This window comes from Oryzias latipes, chromosome 21 (assembly GCF_002234675.1).
Source record: "Oryzias latipes chromosome 21, ASM223467v1".
In the NCBI taxonomy this organism is placed as follows: domain Eukaryota; kingdom Metazoa; phylum Chordata; class Actinopteri; order Beloniformes; family Adrianichthyidae; genus Oryzias; species Oryzias latipes.
Window position 1 is genome coordinate 25,919,347 of NC_019879.2, and position 14,920 is coordinate 25,934,266.

The window sequence follows — 14,920 nt, forward strand, 5'->3', positions numbered from 1 at the left end:
TGTGAAGAAACTGGTTCTTCTAGACTGGACTGTATTGATAAAAATTATTAGGTTCGTACCCTGTCAGTTTGTTGCACACAGAAATGAATGAATAATGACTCAGAGACAAAACTTAGCTTCTGTGAAGGTTTAATCCGCACAAGAGGCACAAATTTGTATGAAGGGTTACAGACAGATGTACAGGTTGGTGCACTCAAAGTCTGAACTAAGAAAACAGGGAATGGGCTTGGTATATAAACTCTGTATTTGCATATTAAGAAGATCATCCGATGGACCCTGGTGTGAAAGTCACACCCACAGGTTGATGCATGCTAGATACTCAAAGGTCAGGGAGCTTCAAGTGTCAGATCTTTCTGAGGTTATCACAGACATTTACCAGAGCACAGGCACCAGAACACACAAAGATGGAAAAGGGAGTATGCTGAAGGAATGTTACGAGCCAATAGTCTTGGTGGTGCTTTCTTCAAATGTAATATAATTTTGAGATGATAATACATAGTGAATTAAGTTTACACCAGTAGTGTAATAAAAAGTAAAAGTTAGTGTAATAAAAGTAAAAGGGAGTTTCTAACTATTTTGTTTCTAATTATTCCTAACAGCATGTGTGGCGTCGTGTGGGTGAGCGGTTTTCTGATGTCAATGTTGTGGATCGAGTAGCCCATGGTGGTGGTGGGGTAATGGTATGGGCAGGCATATGTTATGGGCGAATAACACAGGTGCATTTCATTGATGGCAGTTTGAATGCACAGAGATTTCGTGACGAGATCCTGGGGCCCATTGTTGTGCCGTACATCCAACAACATCACCTCATGTTGCGGCATGATAATGCACGGCCCCATGTTGCAACGATCTGTACACAATTCTTGGAAGCTGAAAACATCCCAGGTCTTGCATGACCAGCATACTCACCGGACATGTCATCCATTGAGCATGTTTGGAATGCTCTGGATCGGCGTATACAACAGAGTGTTCCAGTTCCTGCCATTATCCAGCAACTTCGCACAGCCATTGAAGAAGAGTGGACCAACATTCCACAGGCCACAATAGACAACCTGATCAACTCTATGTGAAGGAGATTTGTAGCACTTCATGAGGCAAATGGTGGTCACACCAGATACTGACTGGTCATCTGAGTCCCCTGACCCCCTCAATAAAACAAAACTGAAGATTTCAGAGTAACCTTTTCTTGTGGCCAGTCTAAGGCACACCTGTGCAATAATCATGCTGTCTAATCAGCATTTTGATATGGCTCACCTGCGAAGTGTACACAATTCACCAGGAGGAATAGTTCACTTCAGTTTTAGTTCTGAAGCAGGCAAAATAAAAATAATAATACAATAAACTATAAAAAAAAGTAGCAACAGTACATTGGCTGAGACCAGATCTCTTGGATGTCACAGAGGCAGCGGCATGTCAGGTCCTGCACACAGTCCTCCCCACCCCCCAAAGACAACACCTCCTCTTGAGTTTCTCAGGTACAAGCAGGCAAAGGCAGTTCCACATTACACCATCGTTAATATGAGGAGCTGGCAGTGGGCCATGGGAAAATAAATCTGCAACAGTTATTGTAGTTGCACTCCTGCTAACTAGCATGTGCATGAGGGAGTTTACTCTGATTCTCATAAAGAGCATGCCTGGTCTGGCATTGCACCCTAATTGGTTGCAACTTAACCTGGTAAAGTCCTGCTTCGATGTAGAAACACTGACCAAAAATATAAACGCAACACTTTTGTTATTGCTCCCATTTTTAATGGTATGAACTCAAAGATTTGAAACATTTTCCACATTCACAGAATAACCAGTTCTCTGAAATATTGTTCACAAATCTGTCTAAATCTGTGATAGTGAGCACTTCTCCTTTGCCAAGACAATCCATCCCACCTCGCAGGTGTGCCATATCAAGATGCTGATTAGACGGCATGATTATTGCACAGGTGTGCCTTAGACTGGCCACAGGAAAAGGCCACTCTGAAATCTTCAGTTGTATCACTCAGCACAATGCCACAGATGTCGCAAGTTTTGAGTGAGCGTGCAATTGGCATGCTGATAGCAGGAATGTCCACCAGAGCTGTTGCTAGGCAATTGAATGTCCATTTCTCCACCATAAGCTGTCTCCAAAGGCGTTTCCAAGAATTTGGCAGCACATCCAACCGGCCTCACAACCGCAGACCACGTGTAACCACACCAGCCCAAGACCTCCACATCCAGCATGTCCACCTCCAAGATCGTCTGAGACCAGCCACTCGGACAGCTGCTGAAACAATCGGTTTATATAACCACAGAATTTCTGCACAAACTGTCAGAAACCGTCTCAGGGAAGCTCATCTGCATGCTCGTCATCCTCATCGAGGTCTCGACCTCACTCCAGTTCGTCGTCATAACCGACTTGAGTGGGCAAATGCTCACATGCGATGGCATCTGGCACGTTGGAGAGGTGTTCTCTTAACGGATGAATCCCGGTTTACACTGTTCAGGGCAGATGGCAGACAGCGTGTTTGGCATCGTGTGGGTGAGCGGTTTTCTGATGTCAATGTTGTGGATCGAGTAGCCCATGCTCGTGGTGGGGTTATGGTATGGGCAGGCATATGTTATGGGTGAAGAACACAGGTGCATTTCATTGATGGCATTTTGAATGCACAGAGATACCGTGACGAGAACCTGGGGCCCATTGTTGTGCCGTACATCCAACAACATCACCTCATGTTGCATCATGATAATGCACGGCCCCATGTTGCAAGGTTCTTTACACAATTCTTGGAAGCGGAAAACATCCCAGTTCTTGAATGGCCAGCATACTCACCGGACATGTCACCCATTGAGCATGTTTGGAATGCTCTGGATCGGCGTATACAACAGAGTGTTCCAGTTCCTGCCAATATCCAGCAACTTCGCACAGCCATTGAAGAAGAGTGGACCAACATTCCACAGGCCACAATAGACAACCTGATCAACTCTATGTGAAGGAGATGTGTTGCATTTCATGAGGCAAGTGGTGGTCACACCAGATACTGACTGGTTGTCTTAGTCCCTTGACCCCCTCAATAAACCAAAACTGAAGATTTCAGAGTGGCCTTTTCTTGTGGCCAGTCTAAGGCACACCTGTGCAATAATCATGCTGTCTAATCAGCATTTTGATATGGCTCACCTGCGTGGTGGGATGGATTGTCTTGGCAAAGGAGAAGTGCTTGCTATTACAGATTTAGACAGACTTGTGAACAATATTTCAGAGAACTGGTTATTTTGTGAATGTGGAAAATGATTCACATCTTTGATTTCATACCATAAAAAATGGGAGCATTACCAAAAGTGTTGCGTTTATATTTTTGATCAGTGTATTTTAAACTTAGCATGATTAGTCATGACTTTGTTGGGGGGAGAAAATTTTAATAAAGTTAAAGAAGAGACACTTCCATTTGCAATAAAACGTAGACATGTAAATGATGACAATTCTTTTTCTTACTCAAAAATAGAGCTACTTGTGATTACACATACAAGATGTGATACATTGAATCCATTAAATGTGAAGTTTGGCATAAAGAGTTTGATTTATTATTTGAAAAGGAGAAAGGAAACAAATTAATTTAGTCACACCTACTTTTTTTTTCATCATAATCCAATTCATAATTTCGAGTTAATGTTACTTTTGTATGTTTGCTATTGACTGCTAGTAAATTGCCTGTCCGTTCCAAAGTGTTCATTTAAAATCCAACTTCTGGGAATCCTTGTGAATAATTTGAAAACAAATGGAAAAGAAATAAAAAAAATCTATTAAATCCAAAAGTTTTATCATTTCAATTCCAACCATGAAATCCCCCTAAAGATCCTCTACATAGTGCATAGTTGGAAGATTGTTGAACATTAGGATCAGGTTAAAGTAAATAATTTCAAGGTCATCCCACAGATGACCCACTTTTGCTCCTTGAAGTGTGATTTAGTTTCTGTTTTTGGCCTCAAAAGTCATCATTACATTTATTACGGCAGAAAATAACTCACGCCTCTCTTTTTATGAGATGAACTGTGTCACAAGCAGTCGCACATCAAACTCCCATCCTGACAGGAAACAGTCTGATCTCTGATCATCTGATACTTTATACACCAGGGCTCTCACACTGACATGTGCTCCACTGAGCTGTAGAGAGTGTGAAAACAGAGAAACAAGCTCAAAGAGGCCCCTCCATCATCCACTTCCCGTCTGGGCTATCAGGCTGAGAAAAGTGTCATGAAACATTATCTCTGTGAAAATACAAGGATACTAAAGTTCTGGAAAAGAAATGGGAGTTCTTTGAAGCAAGTATTTGATCATTACTCCTTGCTCTGAAGGCCATCCTTCAGTCTGTTCCTTAAATATGTTTCAAGTTTAATACTTTTTCTTAAAGGATGTTTTAAAATAAACAGGGGAGTTGTGGAATGCACAGCTGCAGAACCAAGATGGACTGGCATTTGTCCGTTTCTGTGGATCTTCCTATCTGTGCTTGTTCTTTATGCCTTGTTTGGGATGCATTATTTGGATTCCAGCCGCACATTTAATGTATTCCTCTGAGCCAGATCTAGAGCTATGGATCATTTTAAATTCTGTTACATTTGTAAATATCCATGCAAAGAATAATCGAATAATCTTCAAAGAAACCTGAGCATTTTGGAAGCGAAAACTTTGCTGGTCTTGTTTGGAAAGTAGAAAACTTGCCCATTTACATATGAAAAAGAAGTTAGTTTTGTTGTTGTCCTGGTTATTAGACTGCCCTCAACACTAATCTTCGTGTGATAGGAAGGTCTGAGAAGTGGATTTGTTTGCGGTAAACCTCAGTAGAGAAGCCATAGCCAAACTGACCACAAACAACCCACACAGACCCATCATCTTTATGTCTGAGTGGGTTGTGTGCTGGCACAGAAAAGACGTGATGTGAGGGAACAGAGTGCAGAAAGGCTGACGTTAAACTTGGCACCTGCACCATTCTGAGCAGTTTCAAAAGTTGATTATGCAACAGATGCTGTAACAATGAGTTTAATGAAAATATGTCCATTTCACTTATATTGTCTTGCATACAAACACTTCAACCTAAAGTAAAAACCTAAATTGCATTAACAAGGAAGGAGAACTGTTAACTGTTGTTAAAGTAAAATATGTCCAACACAAGAGGCCGTCAGCTCTCATCTGCCTGCCCAGCTGTTGGACAGGACAAGTTAAAAAAAAAAAAAAAAAAAACACAAGGAAGGAGAACTGCAAAATGTATAGTCTTTCAAGCACAGTTTTTATTAAGGATCCTGATAACATGATGGTGTCTTTATTCCTGTTATTAGTGTTCTGCATGAGGTTCTATTAAGCCACAAAAAGCAGGAAGGTGTTAAAGACCCACTCCAATCATCTTTTGATCTACTTTCAAAGTGTCCCCAGTGGTCTTTCAATTATGATTAAGCAGTTTTTAGCCAAAAATCAACAAATGTGTGTTGGTTTCTTGGACATAGTTTCTGCAGAGCGGCAGGAGTTCATTAGAAATTCACCTCCGATTTGTGGGTGAGGCTGTTGCCATGAAGCAATCCCTTCCCATTGCTGAGAGCTCTCTGTTTACGTGCTCTTCCGCTAGCTTACAGCCCCTGACACCCCCCAACCTAACATTACCAGTGCAACAAAAATGGCGAGCAATGTTGGAGCTATCCAGCCGTACATTTTTGGGCTAAATTCCAGCTCCAACAAAGAAAACAAAGATTTAAATGTGGATATGGTCATCAGCAAGTGGATACATCAAAATGGAGCAGAGCAGAGAGCTTGTGGCCCATCCAGCTTATTTACTAGGTCACAAAAACAAACTTTTTCCAACTGCATTTTGTCGTGTGCTCCTGATTCACGATTTGAATCAAGGAACATTCAAAATGCAATTTTGAGATTAATTTACTTTATACATGTCCTTCATCAAAAGAAAATGCCACAAGAACATGTTTAAAACACTTTGGACAGGACCAGTCTAAAGCAGGGCACATAGTCACTCACACATGCACACCTAGGTACATTTTAAAATAACCAATCAACCTGTCAAACATATCTTTGGATTATGGGAGGAAGCTGGAGTGCCCGGAGAAAACCCTCGCACGCATTGGGAGAATGCAAACTTTACACAGAAAGATCCCAGCCGGGATTCGAACCAGTTCTTTGTCGCTGTGAGGCAGCCCCTTTAATGCAGTTGATACTTATTTCCTCCACTGAATCTGCTTGATCTTGTCCAGGCTGTCCAAGACAATTTTGGATTAAATGTGCAGTCCGGGCAAGTTTGGGCTTTTTTGCCAGCAAGATGGCAGTAAACCATCATTCAGATGTTTTCTCAGCAGTCTGATTATTTTTAAATCCCATAAATACTAAAATAAGACGGAGAGTTTTTATGAAGATATCTTTCTAGAAAACCTCTGCGATGCCTGAATCCCCAAAGGTCAGGGACATGCAGTCCTGTCTCCTGGCTCAGAATCTACATCTGTTTATAAAGTCATTACACTTAGTATAGCAGCTGTTGCAAATAAATCCATGCTTTATTGCAAATTTTAAACATTTTCCTTTTGGAGCATGGTGTTACGTCAGAACAGAGAATCATCATGTTTTCCCAGAACGCTTTGTCTGTTTAAGAGAAATGCTGCTTGTTCCAAGTCAAGCCCAGTGTTTTATGTCTCATCATAACTTAAATCTGTGAATAAAACTGAGAGCAGAACAGATGACAGGAAGTAAAGCATAGTCGTTGCTTTAGAGCTGCACTGTAAACAACAAGCCTGGCTAGCCAAAGCAAACCGGATCTTAGGAAGTGTTCCTGCACATGCTCATTGTTTCATGTCACAGTGTTGTCTGACAGCTCCTATAACACAGACAGGACGGAAAAATCTGCTCAATTGAGAAAACTTTCCTGAATAATCAAAAGTATGTAGTTCTTTATTTAAAAATTGGAAACATGTCCATCTGGTAGAGCATTCCATTTTCAAGTGTTTAGACTGGGACATGATCCAGATTATTGTTTAACTGGACTGTAGGTGCCGGATTTATGATGGCAGTCTGCTGGACACCATACTCTGGTTGTTGGTGGTCTGGATTATTTTGACGTATGGATTGCGTTTATGCCATAAAAAGCATTCCAGAATATAATCCTTCATCTTCCAATATTTATTAATCATATTTAGTTGAGTCTATAGGAGGAAAACAGTAAAGATGATTAAATTCAACCATTTTTGAGAAAAAGGGAAATGGGCAAATGGTCTGAAATTTAGTTCTCCCCGTTTTTGAAAATTTTAAAAATAATTCATGCCTGAAGAACACTCAAATTAATTTACAATTGGGGAAGTTTAGCTGTTGCATTGTTGTTGTCGTTCACCTTTATTTAACCAGGATATTCCCATTGAAATTATACACCTCTTCTACAAGAGAGTCCTGGATAAGGGGCAACCAAAATTGGTTTCAAATACATTAAATCGTTGAGACAATAAAACATTGAAACAAGACATTAAAGCCTAAAATACTGATGCATTGGGAAAATAATGCAAAACAAGTAAACATACAGTCTTATACTGCCCCAACTACATCTTTGAACTTCATAAAAAGGTACATACACACCGTCTGCAGTGTCTTAAACATGCATTCAGCTCCTGGTGTTCACACCGGACAGGCAAAAAACAAAACAAAAAAAGGGAGGGGCTTGTCCTTTAGGTTTTTTTGCTTTGTTTTGTTTACTAGCGCATGTCTGCCACCTCAAGTGGGATGAGGTTTGATGACAAATGTTGACTCAGTAAAAATCCCAGAAATCCTGCTCCAGGTTTTTTTTTTTTTCACAGCTCTATTGCGATATATGCAAGACTTGGTGTCATAGATTTCTGGCCAGGCAGAAAAAGCGAGATTATTAGTTTCTCCTTTGTGATCATGTTTTCAATGGTTGGCACCTCCATGTTTTGAAAAGGATGTTACCTAGACGTCACTACCAAATCTGTGTCCCTCGGTCACAGTTCAGCGTTTCCGTGATTTACAATGCGCGATCAATGACCCGCTTTGTACGTAAAAAACATGCTTAGGACTGCGAGAGTTCTTCACAAAGAAGCCCAAATTTTGAGTTAATGCATTTACATAGACTTTTCATTGGAACTGGCCACTTTCTCGCTAGTCAACACAGCTGGTGAAGGTATTGGAAGCATTTGCATGACCGGTGTGAAAGCAGCATTAAATCAACATTTGGGGAAAATGTGTTAAAGCTGTTATGTTTCAATTAGTTTAGATAGAAAAAAAACATCCAAGGATTGTCACCAGCCTATGGAAAATATTCCAAAGACTAAACTTCTTTTTTTTTTTTTTTGGAACTGAGTAAATACATTTTTGGTAGTTACAGCAATTTAACACTCAAAATCCTTGGGGTTTGAAGGGTAATCTTTAATTTGGCTGCACATGATTTGTTTTTTAGGGCGTAGCCAGAAAAATGGAAAAGGTGTTTCAGTCAAACAGTGGGTTATTATACTCATGTGTGGAGAAAACAGGATACTGCAGCTCAGTCCCATTGTCTTGTGTTGGAACGGTCATTGACTATTTTCAGCTTGTAAACTGTAAATTTGAATTGATGGTGCATTTCTCTGTGAAGTGTAATGGCTTTTATGGGAGCGCGTCCTTTGTATATCTGTCCGGGGATGACGCAGTCTATTGTCTGAGTTTAGGAATTCCACCTCTGTGTGGAAAAAGGTCATGTCGTGACTGTTGTACATCCTTACTTCTTTGGAAAAGTTTTCCAGCCTGTTGAGGATTGTTGGTCTGGACATACACGGTTCAAAATAAAGCTTGGATTAGGGTTGAAAAAAAAAGCCTGTTAGAAGTGGGGTTCTTGTATGAGGTCTAAATGAAACCTTTGACAGTGTCTTGGTTCCATCTAACATTTTGGCCACTGAAGCACTCAGATCCTCCACAAAGACATTCGGCCTTGTGCATTCCATAAGTGAGAGGAAGAGAGTCTTTTTGTTGGGGATGGGGGGACCATTAAGGACAACATTGTAAAAGGATGTCTTTGTGTTTGTCAATGCAACCTTTGTCAGTGAGGCTGTTGGGATCGGCTGCAAAACCGAGGAAGGGGAAAATATAATGTCCTTTTATTTCTCCACTTTGCTGTCAATATCTGCAGGCTAAAGTATTAATTTATTTTTTTACACAAAGAAAAGAGGGTATCTGGATATTTGCTGCCCAGGCAGGTCATGGTATGGGTGTGTAGGATGTAGGCAGACGCAAAACGGCGATAAACCAGCGAGAAGGAGCGTCCCGCTGACGTCTTTGGTTTACTAACAAAGCCCAACTGAAGGCTGGTGGCTGGCCTTGTCACCCCTCACCTTCTAGTTGATAAAACAAACGTTCCATTTGTGCTTTTAATTAGCGTTCACTGTCAGGCAAAACATTTTGAACTGTGCCCTGGAATTGAAATGAAAACAATGCAGAAGGACTTGTGCAGTCATAAAATATCTTATTCAAACAAATGTTTGAATCAGCAAATAAAAGAAATAAATCTTCTCATTTCGTCCTACATCCAGCCATTTTACATTGCGTTTATAATGGAGTATTTGGTATTAAAACCTGTTTTTTCAAGCTGCCAACACAAATCCAAGCTTTGCATCTGATGCAACTTTACGTCTGGATATAATGCTGAGCCTCAAACTGCAGCAGCACGCATGGCAGATGTGTGTGTGAGTGAAGCCCTTAGACACACTTATCTAGTCTGAGTCTGACCAAACCCCACATCCGATGACAACTGCTCATCTATTTTGTTGTAGATCATGATATTTCATTATAGACATGCACTTTAATAGCAAAGATAGATAACAAAAAATGAAAATACAAATTTCCAAAAGAAAGTGAGAAGTCAAAGCCTCCATGCCCTAGACCAGTTTATTATGACACCCATGTCTACACATCCTCATGCATAGACACTCATTGGGTTGCATTTAAATCTTAGACCCCTATACGCCCTGATGATGGAGGACATGCATTAAGAAAAAAATGTTTTAATTGAATGTTTGAGTATTTATCGCTGTGAACAAGGAGCAGACGGAAAAATTGCCATGTGAAAATGAGCTTTTTGGTGACATAGAAAATATGCTATGGGGAGGGGGAGGGGAAGGGGGGGGGGGTTGATCCACAACCACAGCCACAACTGACTTTGGCATAATCATAATTAAAGGACCACTGGGAATGTTTTCAGAATAGATCAAAAGATGATCGCAGTGGGACTGGAAGTAGACAAGAATCCAGAGAGATTGTACTCACCTGTGGCCTGTAGACCAGGTTTCTAGGGTCTGCCAAATGGCCTCTGCTTTGCTTCTGAAGGCCAACTGATAAAAAAAAAAATCCCTAGCTTAAGCCTTAAGTATGATCTTGACAGACACATTAACTGTGCAGTTCTTATCATGTCTGAAGAGTTGTTTGTGTCTGAAGGTTGTTTGCCCAGACTTTAGAACCATATGTTGAGGTTTATGATATCACACTCTGTCATAAATTTGTGGAAACCCCAACGACAGCAGACCAGAGAGAGGCTGACTGATGGGGGCTTAATGAAAAAAATAGAGAAATGTCAACAAGACAAAATAAAATGAGGTAAAAGAGCATAAAAAGTCAGAATCCATTGGCTCATATGAAATTACTGAACGAACTGACAAACTCAGGTGCAGGAGTGGAGGTTAATTGATATCAGGTGTGAGCAAAGTAGTTACAGACCGTCACAGCTGTAATAGATATAGATAATCTAAAACAGATCAAATACTGGAGCCCAGTAACTAAGGAATATAACAAATAAAAAGAAGAAACTGGTAATAATGTTGATAAAATGTCCAATTTCTGATTCCCATAGAAGAAGTTTCTAATGTGACAGCAGAAAGAATTTAACATAAACCTTAAAAACCTACATATTTTAGGCTTAAATTTACTTCTAAATATGTATATTTTTATCCTTGTGTAAAGTTGATTCATGTACCTGACAATAAATGGGCTCCTGTTGAGATGAGTGAGGATCCAACAAAATTCAACAAGTTTTAGTGTTTCATTAGTCCCGTGGTTTTTTTTGTGTGTTTTTTTTTTCTTTGCTTCACACTTTCAAGTTTTACTGCGCCGTTTTCTTAACTGAAAACCTGTTTTTTCCACTTTAAACAGAACATTTCTTCTGTGAATTGTCAGCTTTGATGGTAAAGGTCAAAAATCTGCAGGGTGGGTGGTAACGGCGTTGAGAAAACAGTCCCACATGCTTCTGCTACAAATGAGACACTGTGCATGTACAACACTGGACATGAATGATCTTGTGTCTTTCTTAAAGGAATGTGTTTAATTTGTTTTTGTTTGTTTTTTATCCAAAGTGAACTAAAATCCTTTCTGGAAACGGACGTTTCCCTTGTCTTTGAACTTACAAAAACACAGAAAAGGTTTCCGCTCATAACAGTTGAAGCTTCAAACCAAAGCTATAAATTTATTTTACAACCTTGAGGTAAATAAACTTAAAAATGCCACAAAAGTGTAAATGCTCAGCTGTTTTTTCCAACCACAGTTGGTTACTTTTTTTCCAAAAAAAAGTTCAATTGGTAGAAACCAGACATGTTGTTAACCATATTTTAAGTCTCAAGATATCTGAGCCTAAAAAAGGACTTTGAGATGAAAAAAGTGCGTACAGTGTTTACACAGTAAACAAATATAGGATGAATTTTTTCGGACACAGACTCCTTTCTGTCTTCATTAAGGACGGCGGTTATTTCAGGGAGCTCAGGGTCTTGACTCCTCTGACCTTTGGTCTGCTGTGACAGCATTCTTGGATCGGTTTGTGTCTGTGCTAACCCCATGTGCTCTGTCTGTGTGTGGACTTGTGTGTGTGTTACATCTAACACAGATCAGCCTGTGACGCTGGGTGGTTTGGGAAGGAATGCAGACTTCTAAAGAGAAATTGTTCCTCACTTTGTGACTGTCTTTCTCAACCACAAATGTGTCCAAAGTGTCTGGTTTTGTATCACGGAAGCCACATCAGTGCATCAAGCTAACAAGTGCAGAGAGTGATGCAACTGGAGCCGCTGCCTCCATCCATATGTGTGTTTACCCGCGACAAGCACAGCTGTTCGCACCGAGAGGACAGGACGGTTCCCCCCTCAGCGGACTGCACATTTCACAGCCGTGTTTATGAAGATAAACCTAATGCTCCGAACATCTTGACTCTGATCTCTGTGATGCCGCGCTAATCCTGGTTATGTCTGCTTTGTGTCTGACAGGGCGGGAAGAAGCACAGCGGCCCCTGCGGAGGAAGAGACTGCAGTGGAGGCTGCAAATGTTTCCCAGAGAAGGGAGGCCGGGTAAGTCCCCCACTGTAGATACCCTTTCATACTTATCCATTCAGTGTTGGGTAACTTTTGGAGTACAGTGTATAAGTAGGACCCTGCTAATAAGTTCCTACAGGTTGATATTATACCTGACTTAAGCTGAGGTGGATTGAAGGTTTGATTCCCAGTGAGTGCTTTTCCATTTGCATTTGTTTGTCATCCCTGCGAAAACACAAAATCACACTTTTGACTGATCATTTAAAGGTTTTCAATCCAAAGATTATTATATGTCCCATTATGTTTCTCTCTTTTTCAACAGTTTTCTCCACAGTGGATAACTGAGCCCTTTCAGATAAAAGTATAAAGAAAAAATTTATACTTCAGCACTAAAACCGAAAAAATCTTAAGTCTGTGTCAAATACAAACATGATTTATGAAGATTAATTTTGAAAAATAAATTTTAACGCAACCAGGAGCAAGATAAAATTGATCAACAGTAACAACCTACAAAAAAAATGACTAAAGAAAATAACTAAATTTAAGATAATAACAAAATGATTAAAAAACATTTTTTAACATATAAGATAAAAAAGCTTTTAGTATTTTTCTGGACTAAAACATAACCAAAAGCAAAAAAAAAATGGTTTCATGTGACAGTTGTTTCTGTGTTTTTGATACACTTCTTTAAATGTAAACTAGTAAAGAAAGTTCGACCATAAGGTTAAGCAATGCTAATGATCTGAATCATTATTTCCCAGTCCTGGTCCTCAGGGAACACAAAATTCATATTTTGAATCCTTTCCTGCTCAAACACACCTGCCTTTGATGGCTGTCATTTTCAGCCCTCTGCAGAGCTTGATTATAAACTGAATCAGTTATGCATAAGGAGGGTAACATAGAAATCGTGCAGGACAAAGGTCCCCAAAGACCAAGATTGGGAAACACTGTTCTAGATCAATGGATGTTGTTGTTTTTTTTTATCTCTGTAGTCCTGTGAAAACAGACTGACATGAGTTGTCTCCTCATTGTCAAAAACTTAAAATGAAAACAATTCACAAACTATTATGTACCACTTTTGTTTTCCTGCTTTACAAAATTATCAACACCAATCATAGCAGTGAAATGTCCCATCATGCTCCACGTGTGCTCCCTCCTGTGGGTGATGAAAGTATTACATCGCCGAACTCTTAGATTTACTTTGTTCTGACAAGGCGTGTAAGACATTTTGAAGTCAGCTGCTTAAAGAAATATTTTCTCAGTTTTTTAAGGCCAAAGTGATCAAATTCACGTCATTAATCTGTGCAAAAGTGGAGGTCAGACTGGAGGATGGTTCTAACAAGTGGAAGACCAAGCGGAGGAGAGGTGCAGATAATAGAGCTGCTTTCAAATCGGAGACGCTCACAGACTAAACATGCTGAGATAACCGTGAGGTCATTCGTGATTAAAGGCTTTGTTTGGATTTAGACACGTGCTGGCATTATTCAACTGAGTTAGACTTCCTTAAATTGTCATGACCTCAGAAAACACTTTCTGCCTTTTGACCGCCTCTGTCTGCGCATTAACATGGGATAAATCAAATCATCGGAGCACTGGGTAGTATGATGTGATTACTTCACAAAATGTCAAGTGAAGTATCTAATTGTTTTGTTGAATTTGGATCCAAAATCACTGAAGCTGAAGTATTTCCAGACATCTTGAAGTTTTTTGTTAAATCTCATCATTTGGTATGATTTCACACCAAATGGCATCTTACGATGAACCCTGAACTCCTGTACTTGTCGAGGCAAATGGGGAAGTCAGCTTTCTGACTAACCAAAGCTTTGTTGGTTCAGAACAGAGGCACAGCAGCAAATCAGTAACACAAAGCAACGCAAAGAGGAGAGTCAAAGTGTTTTTAGAGGAATTCCAGACCTCATCTCAACACATTTCAGCTACATCCACCCATCTTCAGAATCCGCTGAATCCCCTTTGGGGGTCACAGGGTTGCTGGAGCCAATCCTGGCTACTGTTGGGTAAAGGTGGGGTGCACCCTGAACACGTTGCTAGTCTGTTGCAGGGCCACACACTCACAAACACTTTCACATGCACACCAGCATGTAGGGACACCAAGCAATCTATGTAATATGTTTTTGGCCAAAATGTTTGAAGCCAGAGTGCCCGGAGAAAATCCACGCACGCACGAGGAAAACATGCAAACTCAACAAAGAAAGGTTTCTGCTGGGAATCTAGTCAGGGCCTTTCTCGCTGTGAGCCAAGAGTGCTAACCACTACACCACAGTGCAGCCCCACAGTTCAAGTCAGTTTAGGTTAAAACCAGCCAAGTGTGTCTCCAGGTGCTACACAGAGAAATTGAGGAAAACCCATCCATCCATCCATTTTCTTAACCCGCTATATATACGGAGTACCAGCTACTGTTGGGCAAATGCGGGGTACACTCCGGACAGGACGTCAGTCTGTCACAAGGCACACAATCACTCCAACATGCACACTTAGGGACACTTTTGAATAATCAATCAACCTATGAATCATGTTTGTGGGAGGAAGCCAGGGTAACCGCATGCACTCTTTTGAAAATGCTAACTCCACACAGAGAAGTCCCAGCTGGGACTCGAACCAAGGACCTTCTCACTGTGAGGAGACA

At 40.4% G+C, this 14,920-nt stretch overlaps 1 protein-coding gene across 2 annotated transcripts in view; it reads left to right on the forward strand.

Moving 5' to 3' along the window:
• The window catches only part of col4a2 (collagen type IV alpha 2 chain), an 82,006-nt gene that overhangs the window by 24,762 nt on the left and 42,324 nt on the right, over positions 1-14,920 (forward strand). For both annotated transcript variants that reach the window (XM_011489939.3, XM_011489940.3), the window contains exon 4: positions 12,232-12,312. In XM_011489939.3, the coding sequence (XP_011488241.1) occupies positions 12,232-12,312 (81 nt within the window). The remainder of the gene's footprint in view (positions 1-12,231; positions 12,313-14,920) is intronic.